Here is a 16737-nt window from a genome sequence, read left to right as displayed (position 1 = left end):
GTATAAATATTTATCATGCACAACAGCCTTTTGATCATAAATAGGGACCAGGAGTCAGGGCAGCCCGTGCTGGGGACTTGGAAGGACCTGATTTTTCAGGCATCTTCTAGACTGAGATATTAGGTATGTCTTAAAACTTGTGTGCAGCCCAGCTTGAATTTCTGTTCATTATTTCTTCTTTCTTTTTGCCATCCTGTGGCCATGGCCTTCTTCTTCTTTCCTGACCACCCACCCCAAACAGCTGTTTTTGTCTTGTTTTGCTTTGTTTTGTTTTTTAGCATGTTGCTCTTTGGCTAACAACAGTGAAATGAAACCCAAGTTCTACTCCTCATCATTCATAAAGCAGCCTTTGGAGTTGCCCTGACCTAGCCTGGAATCATAGCCTCCGTCTCTGCTATACCTGACCTAGGGTCGCCCTTCAAACATCTCAGTTTATTTCCCTGAGAAATGGGGCTCCCATTGCCCAATTGAGAGGGCTACAGAACGGAGCAAATAAAATCATGAAGTTGAGTAGGTGATTAGCAGGGGAGAGCTCAAGAAAGACCAGCTTTTGTGGCATATGCTGTTGTTATTGAAATTACCAAAGGTTTGGTTTTCGATTTTAGCTGAATATTGTGGAAAGGGCCCCAAACTCAGCATTGTAGGCTGCAGTTCAGATCCTGGGACTGGCTTTTGCTGCCTGTGTGCTTTGGGCAGATTACGCTTGCCATTGGGATATAAAGTAGTGAGTGACAGATCACTAACCTCATAGATTGACTCTCTGTAGTACGGTAAACACTTGATAGAAACAAGCAACACAACGGGGATCTCCACCCCTTCTTCTTCAATTCGGAAGGGAATATTATTTCCTTTCAATTAGAAAATATTATTTCTTGATTAGAAAAGGAATAGTATTTTCTCTGTTTCTTAGGTTTTTGTTTCTTTGGGTACTGATTAAGTTTGGAGTTCAGGATACAGACAACTGTACTTGTAACCCAGGGACAAAGGGCACAGAGTAGGAGGGGCATGGGACCTGCTTCAGTTTCCTGGCAGAGTCTTCATAGCATACAGATCTGGTTTCAGGGAATCCTGGTGCTCAAGGGCTCAGTCTTGCTTGATTTCAGGCTCCAGGTGTGGAAATAACTTTCAAAGAGATTAAGACAAGAATGGAGAAGCGGTGAACATGCATGTTGAATTAGGATCTCTTTCTTTAAAAAATATGTACTGGGAGGTTTGTGTAGATGCTGCTGGGAGAACACCTCCCCCCCCCCCCCCCCGCCCCGGCTCTAAGAGGGCTCTTGGCTTCCCATAGGATGCCTAGTAATACTTATGAAAGTTGGAGGATTGCTACACAGAGGTACATGGTGTTGGTGGAAAGACAGTTTTTGAATGTGGACAGCCTGGCTTCTAAGTTTGATAACCTCAGCACAGCAGGCAAAGGCCCTTAACACAGTCCTTGGCAATTCATCCTTTGGTAATGGAAGACCATCAGAAGGGAGCAGACAGCAGAGCATCTTAAGACAGGTTAGGGGCTTGAGAGTGGATGGCTCACCATCTCACTTAGTGTTTACACGGACTATTGGAGTATATTGCTTCAGTCAGCTAGGACTTTAAATAAAATGAAGATGGCAGTAGTTGTGTCTTTAGTGGTTTTCATGATCAACATGTAGCATGGAAACTGCTTAGCAGAGCATTATATACATAGTGAACACGGTCCCTTTGATTATTCCCCTAATGATGGTCTCTTATGACACTCAGTTCCTTCACCGGGTCCCAAGGGCTTGTTGAATCTCTACTTTGTGCCAGATCCTGGCTATCCTATTGAGACAAGGGTACAGTTTGAGGCAACTATAATGGTTACTGTATACTTTCCACACAAAGTTAGGGCTCTCTTGAGGATAGGTTCTTTTCCTAGATTTACAATCCAGTCTAGAGCAAGTCCACATCTGGAGAGTGGAACTCATTCTCTGATTTTTCTTGGTGGTTGGTGATAAGACATTGTTCTACCTGCGGAGGAATGTGGTATTGGAAGGAACCCAGGGCCAGCTCCATGGGGAGTCTCTTTTGTCTTGGGGTTGACAACATAGAAAGAAGCTGGAATGTTCCTGACCAGGTGTGAGTAAGGCAGAAGCTTTGTAGAGATTCTTCATTTCCTACTTACTTTCTGGTTTGTTTCAAGGTAATACTACTCAAGGAATAGTGTCAGGCAAGAGCAGATGCTCTTGGCATTCTTGGGTCTGTGGTGTGATGGTTAATGCTGTCAGCTTGACAGAACCTTATGGTGACCTGGGAGATGGGCCTCTGGGTATGCCCATGGGGATCATGTTGCTTGCGTTAGCTGAGTTGAGACGGCTGCCCTCCACTAATGACATCCCTTTCCGACTCGGATCCTGGACCATGTAAGTGGAACTCGGATGCTGAGCACAAGTGTGCATTCCTTAGCCACCTGTATTCCAGCTGTGGGTTCAGTGTGGCCATTTGCTCCAGGCTCCTTCAGCCTTGGTTTCCCCATCCTGATGCTGGATTGGACCCTTGAACTGTGGGCCAGAATAAATCCTTTCTCCCTCAAGATGCTTCTGTTAGAGTATTTGCCTACAGCAGCAGCAGAATGACTATGGTACCTGGGAAGGAGCTGCTTCCTCATGCTTTCATAATGGGAATGGTGGAAGCAAGAGAAATCCATGTAAAACGAGGTGCCTGCAGCTGGTGGCAGGTGAGCAGAACAGATGCCAAGGCCGGTATGAGGCAAGGCATCCTCTTGTGTTGTCGATCACCTTGTCCTCAGTGGAGTGCCTGGTGTAAGAACAACCTGGTTGCTTCATCATATCCCAAGAAGACAGAAATCCTACCAGAGGATTCCAGGATACCATTGACAATAAGAATCACTCTGATTTCAGGGTAGCTAATTATGAAAGAAAAAAAAGTTCGCTTAGAATGTGGCTATGTGCCAGATGGTCGTGGCACACGCCTTTAATCCTAGCACTTGGGAGGCAGAGAGAGGCGGATCTCTGTGAGTTCAAGGCTAGCCTGGTCTATAGAGCAAGTTCCAGGATAGGCTCCAACAGAGAAACAAACAAACAAACAAAAAAACAAAACAAAATCAAAAAGAATGTGGCTGTAACCATTTTAAGAAAATTCTTAACTGGTTGATATAGGGTTTAGAAGAGACCGGCACACTAGGGGATTTAGTGATGTGTGCATAACAGCCATGGTAACTGGCAGCACAGCAGGGCAGTGGCATACCATGCCCCTGGGAATGCCCCGGGCGCTCCCTTCTAGCTTTCTGTAAGTACGCCTATAATTTTGACATTTACATTTGGTGCATTTCCCAGAAAGCAACCCTGTTAAGAGACACATGACTGTATAAGCACAGACAGTAATTCAAACAAAAAAAAATGTATGACTATTTTCATTTTTTTGTCTATTGGTTCACTGATTCAGGAGTTCATTCAGTAAACTATTATTGAAAACCAATTATAATCCAGACATTGGGAGGACGTGGGGATGCAGAAGTCAGTAACTTCTTTTTTTTTCTTCCAGGTTTAGTCCAATAAGAGAGATAGACAAAGAAACTTACCACCAAAAATTGTGGTCCAGAGTGACAAAGTTTGAAATGGAAAGTATAGACACTGTACTGCATTGGCAGCCTTTGGAGATATTAAAGAACAGCAAGGAGGTTCCCCTTTAGAGAGGTGGAGGATGGAACTGGGGAGGAAAGAGCAACTGATAAGAGGAGCCTCCAGCAGTATTGAATGCAGTGTATTTCCCAGACTGTGAGGATATTTAGGACCCGGTTCGGGGGAGGGCAGGGCAGTATTCATTGGTCCTCACTTGTTGAGGACTTCAGGTTGTCTAACACTATACTGATGGTATTCTGCTGCCTTGAGAAAGAGCCTAGTGGAGTAACAGATACAGTGTCCATCGTGGCTTGATCCTGGAAACCTGACTGGGGACACTAGGAAATGAAAGGCTGGACACACAGACACAAGTAAAGAAAAGTCAGGACTGGGTGGGTTGTGCATGCTCTGATGGAGATGTACCAGCAGCATCTAGGCTGTGGGGGTGGGGGTGGGGGTGGGGGTTATTGTATTCAGTTGTAGGAGGAGGCGTGGTTATTGTATACAGTTGTAGTGGGAGGCGTGGCTATAATAGCTGACTGAGGAGGTGGGGTTGGCTAATCTTGGTAGGGAGTCTCTATGGGTTGGGGAGTCTCAGGCTGTATACATCCAGGAGGAGGAAAGTGCAGCTGACATCTTTTTTATGGACCAGGGGAAGGCTTTGGCATTCCCATGGGTCTGAGGCATTGCCAGTCCTTGATATGGTCATACTCATCGATATTGTCATCCTCATGTTGCACAATAAACATTCATTCAGGACTTCCTTTACCCCCCATAAACCACTAAGAGAAAGCAGGGAGGATGGGGCTAACAGCTCAGCATTTATCTGTTTCATTTAGATTTTTGTTTTTATTGCTTAATGGCTTAAAGAGAAGGTGTCACTGCCGAGTGCATGAAGGAATGAATTGGAAAACTGGTACTCATGTCTGTATGAGCTCTCAAGGGAGGAAAGGCAGGGAGACAGGAGGAGCCACCTGCTGAGACTGGGAACCCTCTCAGGCTCAGGGGGAGGCAGTGAGCATCATTACTCCTGCGTCTCCATTTTCTTCTTCACCTGCCACCAAGGCAAAGGGAGCACACGCAGATGGGAAATCACTGGGATTAAGGGAGAAGCTATCAGTTTTAATGAAATTGGTTTTTTTTTCCTCTTTGTTCCTTTTTATTGGAATAAATATCCAGGAAGCAGTAACTGAACATCTGCTGGCTGACTTGGTTAGAATCCCCAAGAGTGTTGTGGCCAAGGAACCATCGTTTTTCTGAAGTTGAGGGTGTACACTGTTGCTCAGGTTAAAACTGGGCCACAGGAGCTCCTACTGCCTGGATGGCCAGGGAGGCAGCTGTGCCGTGCCTGTGAAGTTATTGTCTGCAGACTGTGCCACTTGAGACTGGAGAGCGAGAGCCCTGGGAGACATTGTGTGCCATGTGGCTCACCTTGTGAGCAGCCCCTGGGCCCAGGGATTTCTGGGGGTTCTCAGGTCAGGTTTCCTTGTAGCTCTCCAGGGGTCTGTCAGGAAAACAGATCATCTAACACACTCTTGATCCTGTGTCTCCTGGGTCTCCTCCCAATTCCCAGTCAGTTCATGATGGCTGTGGTTTATCTGTTTCTTCTCAAAACCATTATGTCAAGCTTCTGCAGGAGAAGAGGCAGCATCTCGAGGCTCAGGGGCACGCAGGTGGGGAGTTCAGGCCTAGCTGCCCCAGTGAAGCATGGGAAATGCCTTCCATTTCCAGACACTGGTTTCCTTGTCAGTATAATGTGACATCACCATCGTGATGGACTTTGCTGTTTAGCAGTGTGTGGACCGTGTGTGAAACAAAAAGCTACTTGTCTTGGAGAGTCTTCCCTGCTCCAGAGCATGGCAGAGACTTCCATATACTTTCCTCCAGTCATAGAGAAGAGTGGACCTCATTCTGCTGCGTATACAACTTGTCACAGGGTACCTGTGAGGCTGACTTGCTGCATGACTGACTAGAAAATGATGCTTCTTTCTGTTCCAAGGCTGCTTGTCTTGTGGATCCAGATTCCCAGAGTAAACATCATTTCTATCTGGCTCTATCTTGGTTCCCTTCTACCCCCTCATTGCTGTAACTTTGCTTAAGCCATTATTTAGTTCCGACTCCCATCCAGGAATGGGAGTGCCGTGTGTTAGAAGTGCCTGTTCTTTGACCACCTTGCTCAGTGAGTGCCTATAAAACCTTTGACTAGATGCATAAATAATAAACGGCTCCCGTTCAGGTGGTTCGATTCCCTTTTCTCTCCAACTGGAAGATGTTTCTCGGCTGCCCGTGTGGGCCTCTGTTTTCACATAGTGTTTGCACTTGTTCACCACAGGCGAAGGACCATGATGTCTGCTGGAGACCAGGAGCCAGGTCACTACTACGTGGGCATCGATGTTGGAACAGGTAGTGTCCGTGCAGCTCTGGTGGACCAGCAAGGGATCCTGCTGGCTTTCGCAGAAGAGCCGATTAAGCAGTGGGAGCCCCAGGTCAACCACCATGAGCAATCCTCTGAGGACATCTGGGCAGCGTGTTGCCTTGTCACCAAGGTGAGAGCCAAACCACAGTGGTTCACGTGCATGCAGTGTTTGTATGTGTGCACTTGGTGTTCATAGGCTATTAGGGTAACTTGAGGCCCGGAGCTGGATGATGTCGGCTTTGCCTTTCAGAAGCAAATGTTTCAGGTACTGGGAGCGACAAGACAGCTGGCATGGCCTGGGTGCACTGCGGCAGCCAATACATTGTATCTGGAGCTGACTCTGAAGGACAGGGAGATGGGGAAGACAGGAAAGAGAGTGAGGGAGCCTGAGATATAGACATGAGGAAGTGAGGGTCATAGGTGAATCACAGGGTGCCTCTGTCATATGCCAGTGCGTAAACAGACACTGTGGTCGAACCTTTGTGACTGCCTTACAGCTAGTACTACCCCTTTTATTTTTGTATCAGGGAGGAATGGGGAAAGAGAGTGCTAGCCAGCTTACCTGAGCTCAGGTAGTCGTTAGTAGTTAGTGATCTGCAGCTGCAGGGTGGGAACCTAACTAAACATCCAGCTCCTATTAACAATGAGCTTTGGATCCTCCCGGGGGGACACACAAGAGGCACTATGTTCTGGACAGGAGAAGCAACAGGGATAAGCCATGGAGGCAGGGAATCATGTCATGTTCTCAGAGAGCTGGGCATCTTCTTATGAGCCCCACTCTTGCTCATCTGGAGGGGCCTGGGATAAGGCTGGGCTTGGTGGTTGAAAGAACGAAGTGATGCTGGCTGTGACAGATATGAAGTCTGTGCTGTTCAAATGACTTTATATTTTGATGGTCATTAACAACAGACAGTCTTTTCTCTCCCCACCCCTAGAGGAGAAAATAAAATCCTGAGTTCTGTTCCTTCTCCTTCTTTCTAGTTGAGGTCCTTAAATATTCATGAGGTGCTTGGTAATTTTCAGCTGGACAGTTCTCCATTTTTTTTTTTTTCTGTATTGATCGGTCTGGTTAAACTTTGATGAGCTCCAGGCAGCTGTTAGTGCCACCCGAGAAAACTGCAGAGGGGTAGGTTGGGCCACCCGAGCACTCTGCAGAAATCAAAGGGGTCATCATCTCTTCTGCCTGTTTAATTTTCCTCTTCTCTCCCTGCTCCCAGCCCCTGCCTCCATGAAAATCTTCTGCTCCTTGCCCTTGGGTCTCTTTTGTTCTTCCAACATTATTGCCATTAAGGAAATTGTCAAGAAGAAAATATAGTTCCCCAATGAAGAGCCCTCTTAAAACAGGTCTACTCCAGTGCAGCCTGGTTAAATGGCAAACTTTTAATCATCTCCCAGTGGTCATCAGCCCTGATAGCCACAGAAGTGCAGGATATTAGTGCTCAACCGTGCCTCTCACGGCAGTACATCTGCAGAAAGCCCATGGGCCGTAGGCCATGCCTCTCACGTGGTGTATGGAGATGTGGCCTTGTGCCCGGGGTGTGGGGTGTCTTCTCAGAACTTCATGGAAGCAGAAGTTTTAAGGAGGAGGCATTGTTGACACATCAAAGTATGTGTTCTGCAGTCGAACTGCCTCCGTGGGAGCCCCTGTTTTAGAGTTGTTTAGCTTGTGATCTTGGACTAGCTACCCTTTCTTGCCCAGTTTCTTTCTCTATAAAAGAAGATTCATAAGGGCTCCCAGCTTGATAAGATTGTTGTGACGATTAAATGAATTGAAGCATGCCAGAGGTTCCAGCAGTGTCAGGGGCTAAGCAATCACCGTTGCCTGTGTGGTGATGAGAAGAAAATGATGGAGCTAAGAGAATGGATTTCCATGACAAAATACTAGAAGTTCAAGCACAAGGGGATGGTTCCTCTTGCAAATTCTCACTCCTTCCCTCAGGTTGGGGCTCCTGTGGAAGACTTTGAAAAACATCCGTCTAGGTCAGTGGTTCTCAATTCCTAATGCTCTTTAATAAAGTTCCTCATGTATTGGTGACGCCAACCATAAAATTATTTAGTTGCTACTTTGTAACCATAATTTTGTTACTGTTGTGGATTGTAATGTAATTATCTGATGTGGAGGATAGCTGATATTTGATCCCTAAAAGAGTCATGTCCCACAGGTTGAGAACCACTACCCTAGGTCAAGGCCTGGTGACCCTGGTGACCCTTCTGTTCTGGCTTGTCTCTGCTTTTTCATTGGCTCCAGGAAGCAGAGATCTTGGGAGCAGTTGTGAAATTCCCTTCCCCTGTTTTGTTTTTCATGTCCTCAGAGATTAATTGCTTTCCTTTAGTTGAGTTAATAACCATAAAAGTAACAGTAATAATGACAAGTCAGTAATGGTGGTGATGTCGGCTTGCACCCCTTGGTTGCTTTCGTGTTCTAGATGCTGTGCTCAGTATTGTGTGCCCATCACTTAGTTTTTTCCTTATAACAATATCTGTAATTAGTTTTTCTTCTCATGAAGATGCAAAAGGAGGGCTTTGAAGTAGTTCAGAAACAGCAAGGGGTCTTGAGGTGACTCAGAGGAAGGCTTTGAGGACCTTGCCCTTCCCTTTCGCCAGCCTCAGCCCCTCCCTGTGACTCCTGCTTGGGGTCAGAGGTGTTTTAGGTTGCTGCTGTGTGGGGCCCAGAGCTCACCTTGTTGGCTAGTGTAAGCACTGCACGGCAGTGCCTTTGCCTGGCTGTTGCTCATGGGAAAAAGTGTGGACCCTTAAAAATTGGCATGCCTTTGTTGGGTTAGTATCCAGCACACCTAAAACATGCTTTGGAAACATGGAAGTTTTGAAGATACATGCAATCCCTGATCTTAAAGTGTACTTTTTAGATCTGCAAATCTGTATCATTCCAAGGAGATAGAAACATTACAAGTTTTTAGATTACTGAATTTCCACAGGGGAAAAAATAGGATAGAGCTGAAAGAGTCATGTGGCTAATGCCCATTGTTGAATGTTCTTCTTTTTTGAAATTTATATTTATGTTTGTGTATGTGCATTTATGTCTATGATGTGCTTGTTTATATGTGTTAACAGAGGTTTTCCTGCCTGGTCCCATAGCCATTCAGTCCCAAAGAAACGCACAGAAACCTACATTAATTATAAACTGGTTGGCCAATTAGTTCAGGCTTCTTATTAACTAACTCTTACATATTAACCCATAATTCTTGTTTGCGTAGCCACGTGGCTTGGTACCTTTCATCAGTGAGGCATTCTTATCTTGCTTCCTCTGTGTCTAGGTGATGACTGCAGACTGAGCCTTTCCTCTTCCCATAATTCTATTCTTGTCACTCTGCCTATACTTCCTGGTTGGCTACTGGCCAATCAGCAATTTATTAAACCAATACAAGTGACAAATATTTACAGGGTACAAGACCATTGTCCCACAGCACATATAGGCACACATTTGTGTTCAGGTGTGCATATGTGTGTATGTATATTCAGGTATGCATGGGTATGTGCAGGTGTGTGTAGAAGCTGGAAGACAGTCTGAAATGTCATTTACAAAGAGCCATTCACCTTGCTTTTTGAAACAAGAGTCTCTCCGTGGGACCTGAGCTCACCTAGTAAAACTATGTTGTCTGGCCATTGAGCCCTAATGATCCTCTTGTCTCAACCTCCCAGCACTAGAATTGAAAGCAACAAGTCAGTATTTTTACATGGGTACTAGGGGGGTGAAACTCAGGTTCTTGTGCTTGAGAGGCAAGTATGTTACCAACTGAGCCATTTCCTTAGTCATAGATACGGTTATTTTTATTTCATCTGAAAATATTTATGGAGCACCAACTGCATGCTGTACTCTTTGTCAAGCACTGAAATATATATAGAGAAAAACATCACAAGTTCTGTGCCCCTAAAGGTGAAATATCTTATCTGCATGGGAATAAAAGCCCACAAACACATGAAGCTGATAAAGTACAGTTTTGTTCCTAGGTTGGTGCTCACTGTATGGACAATGAAGAAAAGGTCATGTGGGGGTTGAGTAGTTACTTTAATGTCTTATATTCATAGAATCATTATAGTTTGCAAGATGACTCCATATGAATTCAGTCATGCTTGCAGTGTAAATAGGGACAGGGTTATTGTTTCCATTCGACAGGGGGAAAGATAAACTGGGGACTAGATAGTTCAGTGACATTTCCAGGATTCATAGGTAGTGATCGCCCAGGCTCAGATGAGATCAGAGTGTGTATTCTCTGCTCCCGGGATGTACTGACCACATCATTTTCAGAACTAAATACATGTCTTAGTGTCTGTACTACTCTGACCTAGTCCCTTATAGCTAGAGTGATGGTTCTGTGTTTAAACAGATTGTTACTCTCTTGTTCCCAATCCTCAGTAGCACAATGGTTCTCTCTGGGTCATTCTTGATGTGCTCTTGGCTCTCTGTTCCGATCCCCATGTCCTGTCCTGTGTTCAGAGAACCACTCTGCCTAGAGCACCTTCTTGCCTTTGACTATGTCAGGATCAGAGGAACAAAGGAAGATGAGGTGAGAGGCTGGGGGAAGGAAGATCTCATGGGACATGGTGGCAATGAAGGAGACAGAGGGACTTTCAGAACTTCAGCTAGTAGAAGGCAGCTAGAAGAACATTTGGACCGCTGATATAAGTGGAAGTTTCGGGCTTTCAGTCATTGCTTATCACCAAGGCATACCACTGTATTCCCTTATACTATGTCAAATTCAGGACTAGATTTTTTTTTTATTTTTTCCTTCCACTGGTCACTGCAGGAGGTGTTAGAGAAGTCTGTCTTGGGACCTTTTATGTAGCATGCCCCATATAAGTTGTAGTTCTTTCATTGCCGTTCCTGGCTCAGGGCCCTCCCTCTTGGCTGCATCCCTGCTATGAACACTGCCAAGATTTAAACAAGGTCAGTTGCTTATTCTTGGAAGTCTTTTCTCAAGACTCCCCTTTTTGAAAACCATCGTCCCTTCCTCTGGCACTTATGATCCTTTTTGACCAATCAGCTTGACTAATCAGTGGGTATATTATACCCTATACTCTATAATTTATTTGACTCACTGACTACCTATGCCTGCCGTTTTGAACCTGTAGCTCATAACCCCTTGAGGGTCGAACAACCCTTTTATAAGGGTTGCCTAAGATCATCAGGAAACACAGATATTTACACATGATTCATAACAATAGCAAAATTACAGTTATGAGGTAGCAATGAAAATAATTTTATGATTGGAGTCACCACACCTTGTGGGATGGTATTAAAGGGTAGCAGCATTAAGAAGGTTGAGAAACACTGACGTTTGCTAAAATGTCGTCTCCTAAAGAGCAAGGATTAAAGGAAAAATATTTTGTTGTCCCTTGTATCTATATATACACAGCCTGACTTAGAAGGACTTGATTGTGCTTTCTAAGGACCAACTGAGTGAGTGTGGAGGTTATGCAGGTAATGGGATGATGGGACCCCAGGGCATCTGGGATTGCATAACTTTATGCATGCTTGTGCAACTGACACATTCAAATGCACGTTTGAGAGAGTGCAGTACCAGCCCTTGGACCTCCGCTATGAGCTGGATTCTGTCCATGGTGCCCCAAGGCTTTTGGCCCTTGCTCTCAGCAGAGCTGAATAAAAAGCTAGATCTGTACACTCTCAGTTCTCATCGTGTGTGTTGTGGGGGTTCTTGGGAATGCCATAGCTACACCCAATATGGCAGAGCTTGCTGATTTAAACCACATGCAGCATTGAAGCCATTCCCATAGTAAGAACAAAGGATGCTCAGTCCCTTCCCTTCCCACAAGCTCTTGTTTGCTGTTCTAGAGCTGCAAGTTGACAGTAGTTAGACATGGATCAGTTTCTCAAATGAGGCTTCGGTAAACTCCATGCCTGGAAATTCTTTAGAGGAGTGATGTGATTTGTCTCTCGCAAGGGAAATCTCTTTCTGCCAGATTTCTGGAGTGAGTTTACTACGCTTTCTTTCCCCACTAACTAGACCATAAATAAGAGTTCATGTCCGAGTCCCAGAGGCCTTGTGGTTCTGTGACCCTGAAAGCCGCTCTCTGGGATTGGCTAGGAGGGGAAGGTGGTGAAGGGGGTGTGGAGAGGTATACTTGTAAGGCGTATCTTTGTAAGGCTGACTATCTAAGTCTGTCTTAATGTCTAACACCATTATTTTATTAATTCCTGTGAATGGCCCCTTGAAGAAGTGAAGACATATACCACTGAAGAACTGTGATTTGAACTCAGCACTCTAGGCCTTGGGGGATTCATATAATAAATTGAGAAACCATTACCTTTGGTCTTAGTAGAAAGTTATACTCATAAATCCTCACAAAGATTTGTCTGCAGATTGCTGTTGGTTCCTCTTTGCCTATCATTTGTATTTGTGTCCATATCAGAGAACATGCTATACTTTGAGTATCAAACACCTTAAATAGACATAATTAGTGTGACATTGGATATATGATAAGTTCTCTGCCTTTGCATGGACAAGCTCCGATTCCATAGCACTCTAAGCCCCCAAAGCCTGCAATCTTCCCCTCTATGTTTCCCTTATTTCTGGAAAACCGAGACTCAAAAAGACTGAGTGCAAACGTGGTAGAGTTGAAACCAAGAGATAGCTGGCTTTTGGATACTATGTCCCATGCTGCCTGCTCTGTGCTTTCATTGGGTCACTCATATTTTCTCAAACTTCCTCTTTGATTAACTATAGGCTCTGGGACATGGGTGAACCTATTGATGTGCACTCTGGGGACAGAGACAGAGGCCAACAGAGCCACCCAACAAAGAGATTTTAGGAACAGTGAATGGCTTGTCACTGATGAATGTCCCATGTAAACACAAATGCATAATATATTAAGTTTTTCTTTTAATGTACTTTGTTAGGATTAAATCCCAAGGAACTAAATAATGCACTTGGCATAGTAGATGTTTCATATATGACAACATTTGAGTATATGTTGCTAATATTACTTAAAAATAGAATACTGCCTTTGTTGGAAATCTGTAATAATTCTGTATAGCTCTTTTGTGGTGGATATTAAATACTAAGAAATGGGATCCTAGATTGCAGGTCTAATAGTCACAACAGGGCAAAGTTCTGCATTTTAAGATGAATTTAAAACTCCAAGTACAACAATGGAGATATGAATTCAGATCTCTTAGGAACACACAGAAAAGGTGGGCAGGGTGGTATATGCCTCAAACTTCAGCCTTGGGTATTGGGGAAAGGGCCAGGGTATTTCAATGTCTCTCTGGCCATCCATCCCAGACAAAATGACAAAGCTCAGGTTCAGTGAGAGACAGTCACCTGATAAGGTGGACAGTAGTAATAGGAGATCCTTTACACACTCAAGCACTCACGGATGCATCTGCACACACACACATACACCACAAACACATTATTTCATTCATTAGAAATCCAAAGTCTTATCTGTGGCTCAAGGAAAACTCAGTTGAGCACATCAACGAAACAAGCTAAAAGCAAAACAAAAGCCAAATTCCATTACTTCTAAGATACAATGGTGGCGCAGACACAAGGCAAGCATTCTAATTCCTAAAAGGAGAAATAGAAGAGTAACTGACTCAAAGCAAGCAAGTCCCAAGCCCAGCAGTATAGATGATAAATCTGAAAGATATTCAAACCTAATGTCATCAGGAATGGGCCCCTAAGTCTCAGGAAATCTCGTTCTTAATAAGTTGACTGGTCATAAGCCATCATTGGTTCTACCTTCCTTCAGCCTTGCTGCAGCCCCTGTCCATGGCTCCGTTAGGCATTTTCTGGGAGGATATTGAAACTATGGCAAACTCCTGCCCAGTTCCCAGGTTGTTTTTGAAATACCAGTGCATCTTGTGTGCCAGCAGAACCAGCACCATACAGTGATATGGAGTATTATTTTAACTGGCCAAAAATGTGTTACATTTGTTTATGCCAAAGACTGTCGCTTTAACTGAGTAAAGGTGTGTTACATTTGTTCCTGCTGCCTTTGCGAATGATGTAAAGATGTATTTCATTTGTTTCTGCTGCCTTTGTTTAGTTGTTTAAAGATGTATTGCTTTAGGTACCTTACTTGCCTAAGGTACCTGATTGGTCTAATCAAAAGCTGGATGGCCAATAGCTAGGCAGGAGAGGGATAGATGGGAATGAGTAGGAGAGAAAAAGAGAGGGACATTCCTGGGGCCAGAAACCAGGCAGCCACTATTGAGACATGAGAAACTGGAAAGTAGGAAATACAGAAGGAAAGAAAGGTAAAAGGCTCCAAGGCAAAATATAGATAAAGAGAAACAGATTAAAAATAAGAGCAAAGCTAAGGCTGATTTGGGAGCTGGTTGTGGCCCAAAAGTAAAATCCCGGTACAGTATAGTCACCCACAAAGCCACTAACCTGGGCCTGTTTGAACTAAGGCTGTAATTTCCATGGGGCCCTTTGTTGGTACTAGACCTGGATGGAGGTGGGTGGTCCTTGGACTTCCCACAGGGCAGGGAACCTGGATTACTCTTAGGGATGATGAGGGAGGGGGACTTGATGGGGGAGGGGGAGGGAAATGGGAGAAACTCTAAAAAAAAAGAAGAAGGAATGGGATTCTCTGGTAGCTATGAGCACTGAGCCCAAGGAGAGTGCTCAGGGCATGATCTCTGAAATACAATTTGGCAATCTGTGTCTTTGAGTTTGTTGCAGGAGTGTTGTTAGCGCTCAGGTTTTTAAAATGCCCTCAGGGTCTCTGCAATTATGTTGACGATCTGCCAGTCTCTTTAGCAGGTCAGTCACATTGATGTCAGTTTTTTTTTTCATTATTCTGTCCCTAATTAAGGTACAAATTTTTGAAAAGACGGCCAACATCACTAATCATTAGGGAGAATACACATGAAAATCACAATAAGCTTTTTCCAGAATGGTCATATTTTGCATTTTTGCCTGCAATTCTTAAAATCTCTACTTTCCCCATGTTTCTTTAATATATAGGATTTGTACATTAATTTGAAGAGATTTCCATCTTAACAGTGTCAGATTTATATGTACCCTTTGTGTATATACATATACATATATGTGGCAGTGTTCTACTGTCTCAGGGTATAGACCTTGAATTTCTTTTTACGCAGAGACTATTTTGTATTATTTGACAATGCCATATATGTATACATATATGAGTATATGTGTCTTAGTTAGGGTTTTCTATTGCTGTGAAGCCATACCATGACCATGCCAACTCTTATAGTGAAAACATTTAATTGGGGTATCTTGCTTAGAGTTTCAGAGGTTTATCAATTATCCTCATGATGGGGAACATGGTGGAATGCAGGCAGATGTGGTGCTGGTGATAAGAGTTCTACGTCTTGCAGGCAACAGGAAGTCAACTGACTCATATTGAGGGAAGCTTGAACAGAAGAGACCTCAAAGCCTGCCCCCACAGTGACACACATCCTCCAACAAGGCCACATCTTCTAATAGTGCCATTCCCTTTGGAGCCATTTTTTTTCCAACCACCATATTCTGCTCCCGAAAGACTTATAGACATATTATAATGCAAAACAATGTGTTCAGTCCAACTTCAAAAGTCCCCATAGTCTATAACAGTCTCAAACTTGTTTCAATGGCCAAAGTTTTTTCTGAGATGCATGACAATCTCTTAACTGTAACTCTTCTGTAAAAATAATAATAATAAATCAGATCACATACTTCCAGCATATCATGGCACAGGACATTCATTATCATTCTAAAATTTAGTGAGATAATGCTGAACCAAAGCAAGACCAAAAACCAGCTGGGTAAACTCCAAACTTTTTATTTCCATGTCTGATGTCAAAATGCTCTTCAGATCTCCAACTCCATTCAGGTTTGACTGCAACATACTCCTTTCTCTTGTTCTGGTTCTACCCTCTGTTAGCAGTTCTCCTTGGCAGGAGTCCTACAGTTCTGGCATCTCTAACATCTTGGGTTCTCCAAGGTAATCCAGGCTTCACCTTCACAGCTTTATGCAATGACCTTTCTACTAGGTCTCCATTCAGGTATGCCCCTGACACATGACTGGCCTCACAGCAGCTTTCTTTAGGTATGGAGGAAAATTCTATAACCATTTTTTCTATCCTTAACTCTAAAGACAGAATCATGTGGTCATAGCTGCCAAGTTCTGCTGCTTAGTGAGGCTGGAATATGGCCCCATCATTCAATTAAATCTTCACCAGCTTTCTGCCTTTCCCTGCCTATGTTTAGCTGTCCTGAAACTTGCTCTGTAGACCAGGCTTGCAAAAAATTAGAGATCTGCCACCTTCTGCCTTCCCAGCCCAGCTCTAAACTTTTCTTTAGTTTTTTTCCACAAGTTTGAAACTTAGTTGGGTGGGATCGTGCCCTGAGGCCACCACTTCCTTTATTTAGGCTACCACTTCCTTTATTCTATTTCTTAATCCTTTTATCTCCTTGAACATAGGATCTAGCTCCATTCCAATTCCTGATACTCCTTTCCTCTTTAAAGTATACTTTTTGTAACTTACCATGCTCAGCTTGCTCCTTTTCATTATAAATCATTGAATTATCAAATCTCCCTGAAACTAGCGTTACAAGCACTTGTGAGTCACACCAATTCAGATGTTCAGAACTAAACTCACGTCCACTACAAGAGCAGAAGTTGTGCCCCTGCAGTAATTTTTCTTAATTTCTTTTTTAGCATTTTCAACATGTGAAGTATCATCGGCAAAGAACTAAATACTTTTAGATTTCGTTTTTTCTACAATTTTCA

General features: G+C 43.9%; 1 protein-coding gene across 2 annotated transcripts in view; it reads left to right on the top strand.

The window, feature by feature from the left end:
* The window catches only part of Fggy (FGGY carbohydrate kinase domain containing), a 369568-nt gene that overhangs the window by 13816 nt on the left and 339015 nt on the right, over positions 1-16737 (top strand). For both annotated transcript variants that reach the window (XM_057785384.1, XM_057785385.1), the window contains exon 2: positions 5929-6142. In XM_057785384.1, the coding sequence (XP_057641367.1) occupies positions 5939-6142 (204 nt within the window). In that variant the 5' untranslated portion in view covers positions 5929-5938. The remainder of the gene's footprint in view (positions 1-5928; positions 6143-16737) is intronic.

This window comes from Chionomys nivalis, chromosome 11 (genome assembly GCF_950005125.1).
Source record: "Chionomys nivalis chromosome 11, mChiNiv1.1, whole genome shotgun sequence".
Classification (NCBI taxonomy): Eukaryota; Metazoa; Chordata; class Mammalia; order Rodentia; family Cricetidae; genus Chionomys; species Chionomys nivalis.
The sequence above is the reverse complement of the archived record's forward strand: the minus strand, read 5'-3'. Positions and strand labels throughout refer to the sequence as shown.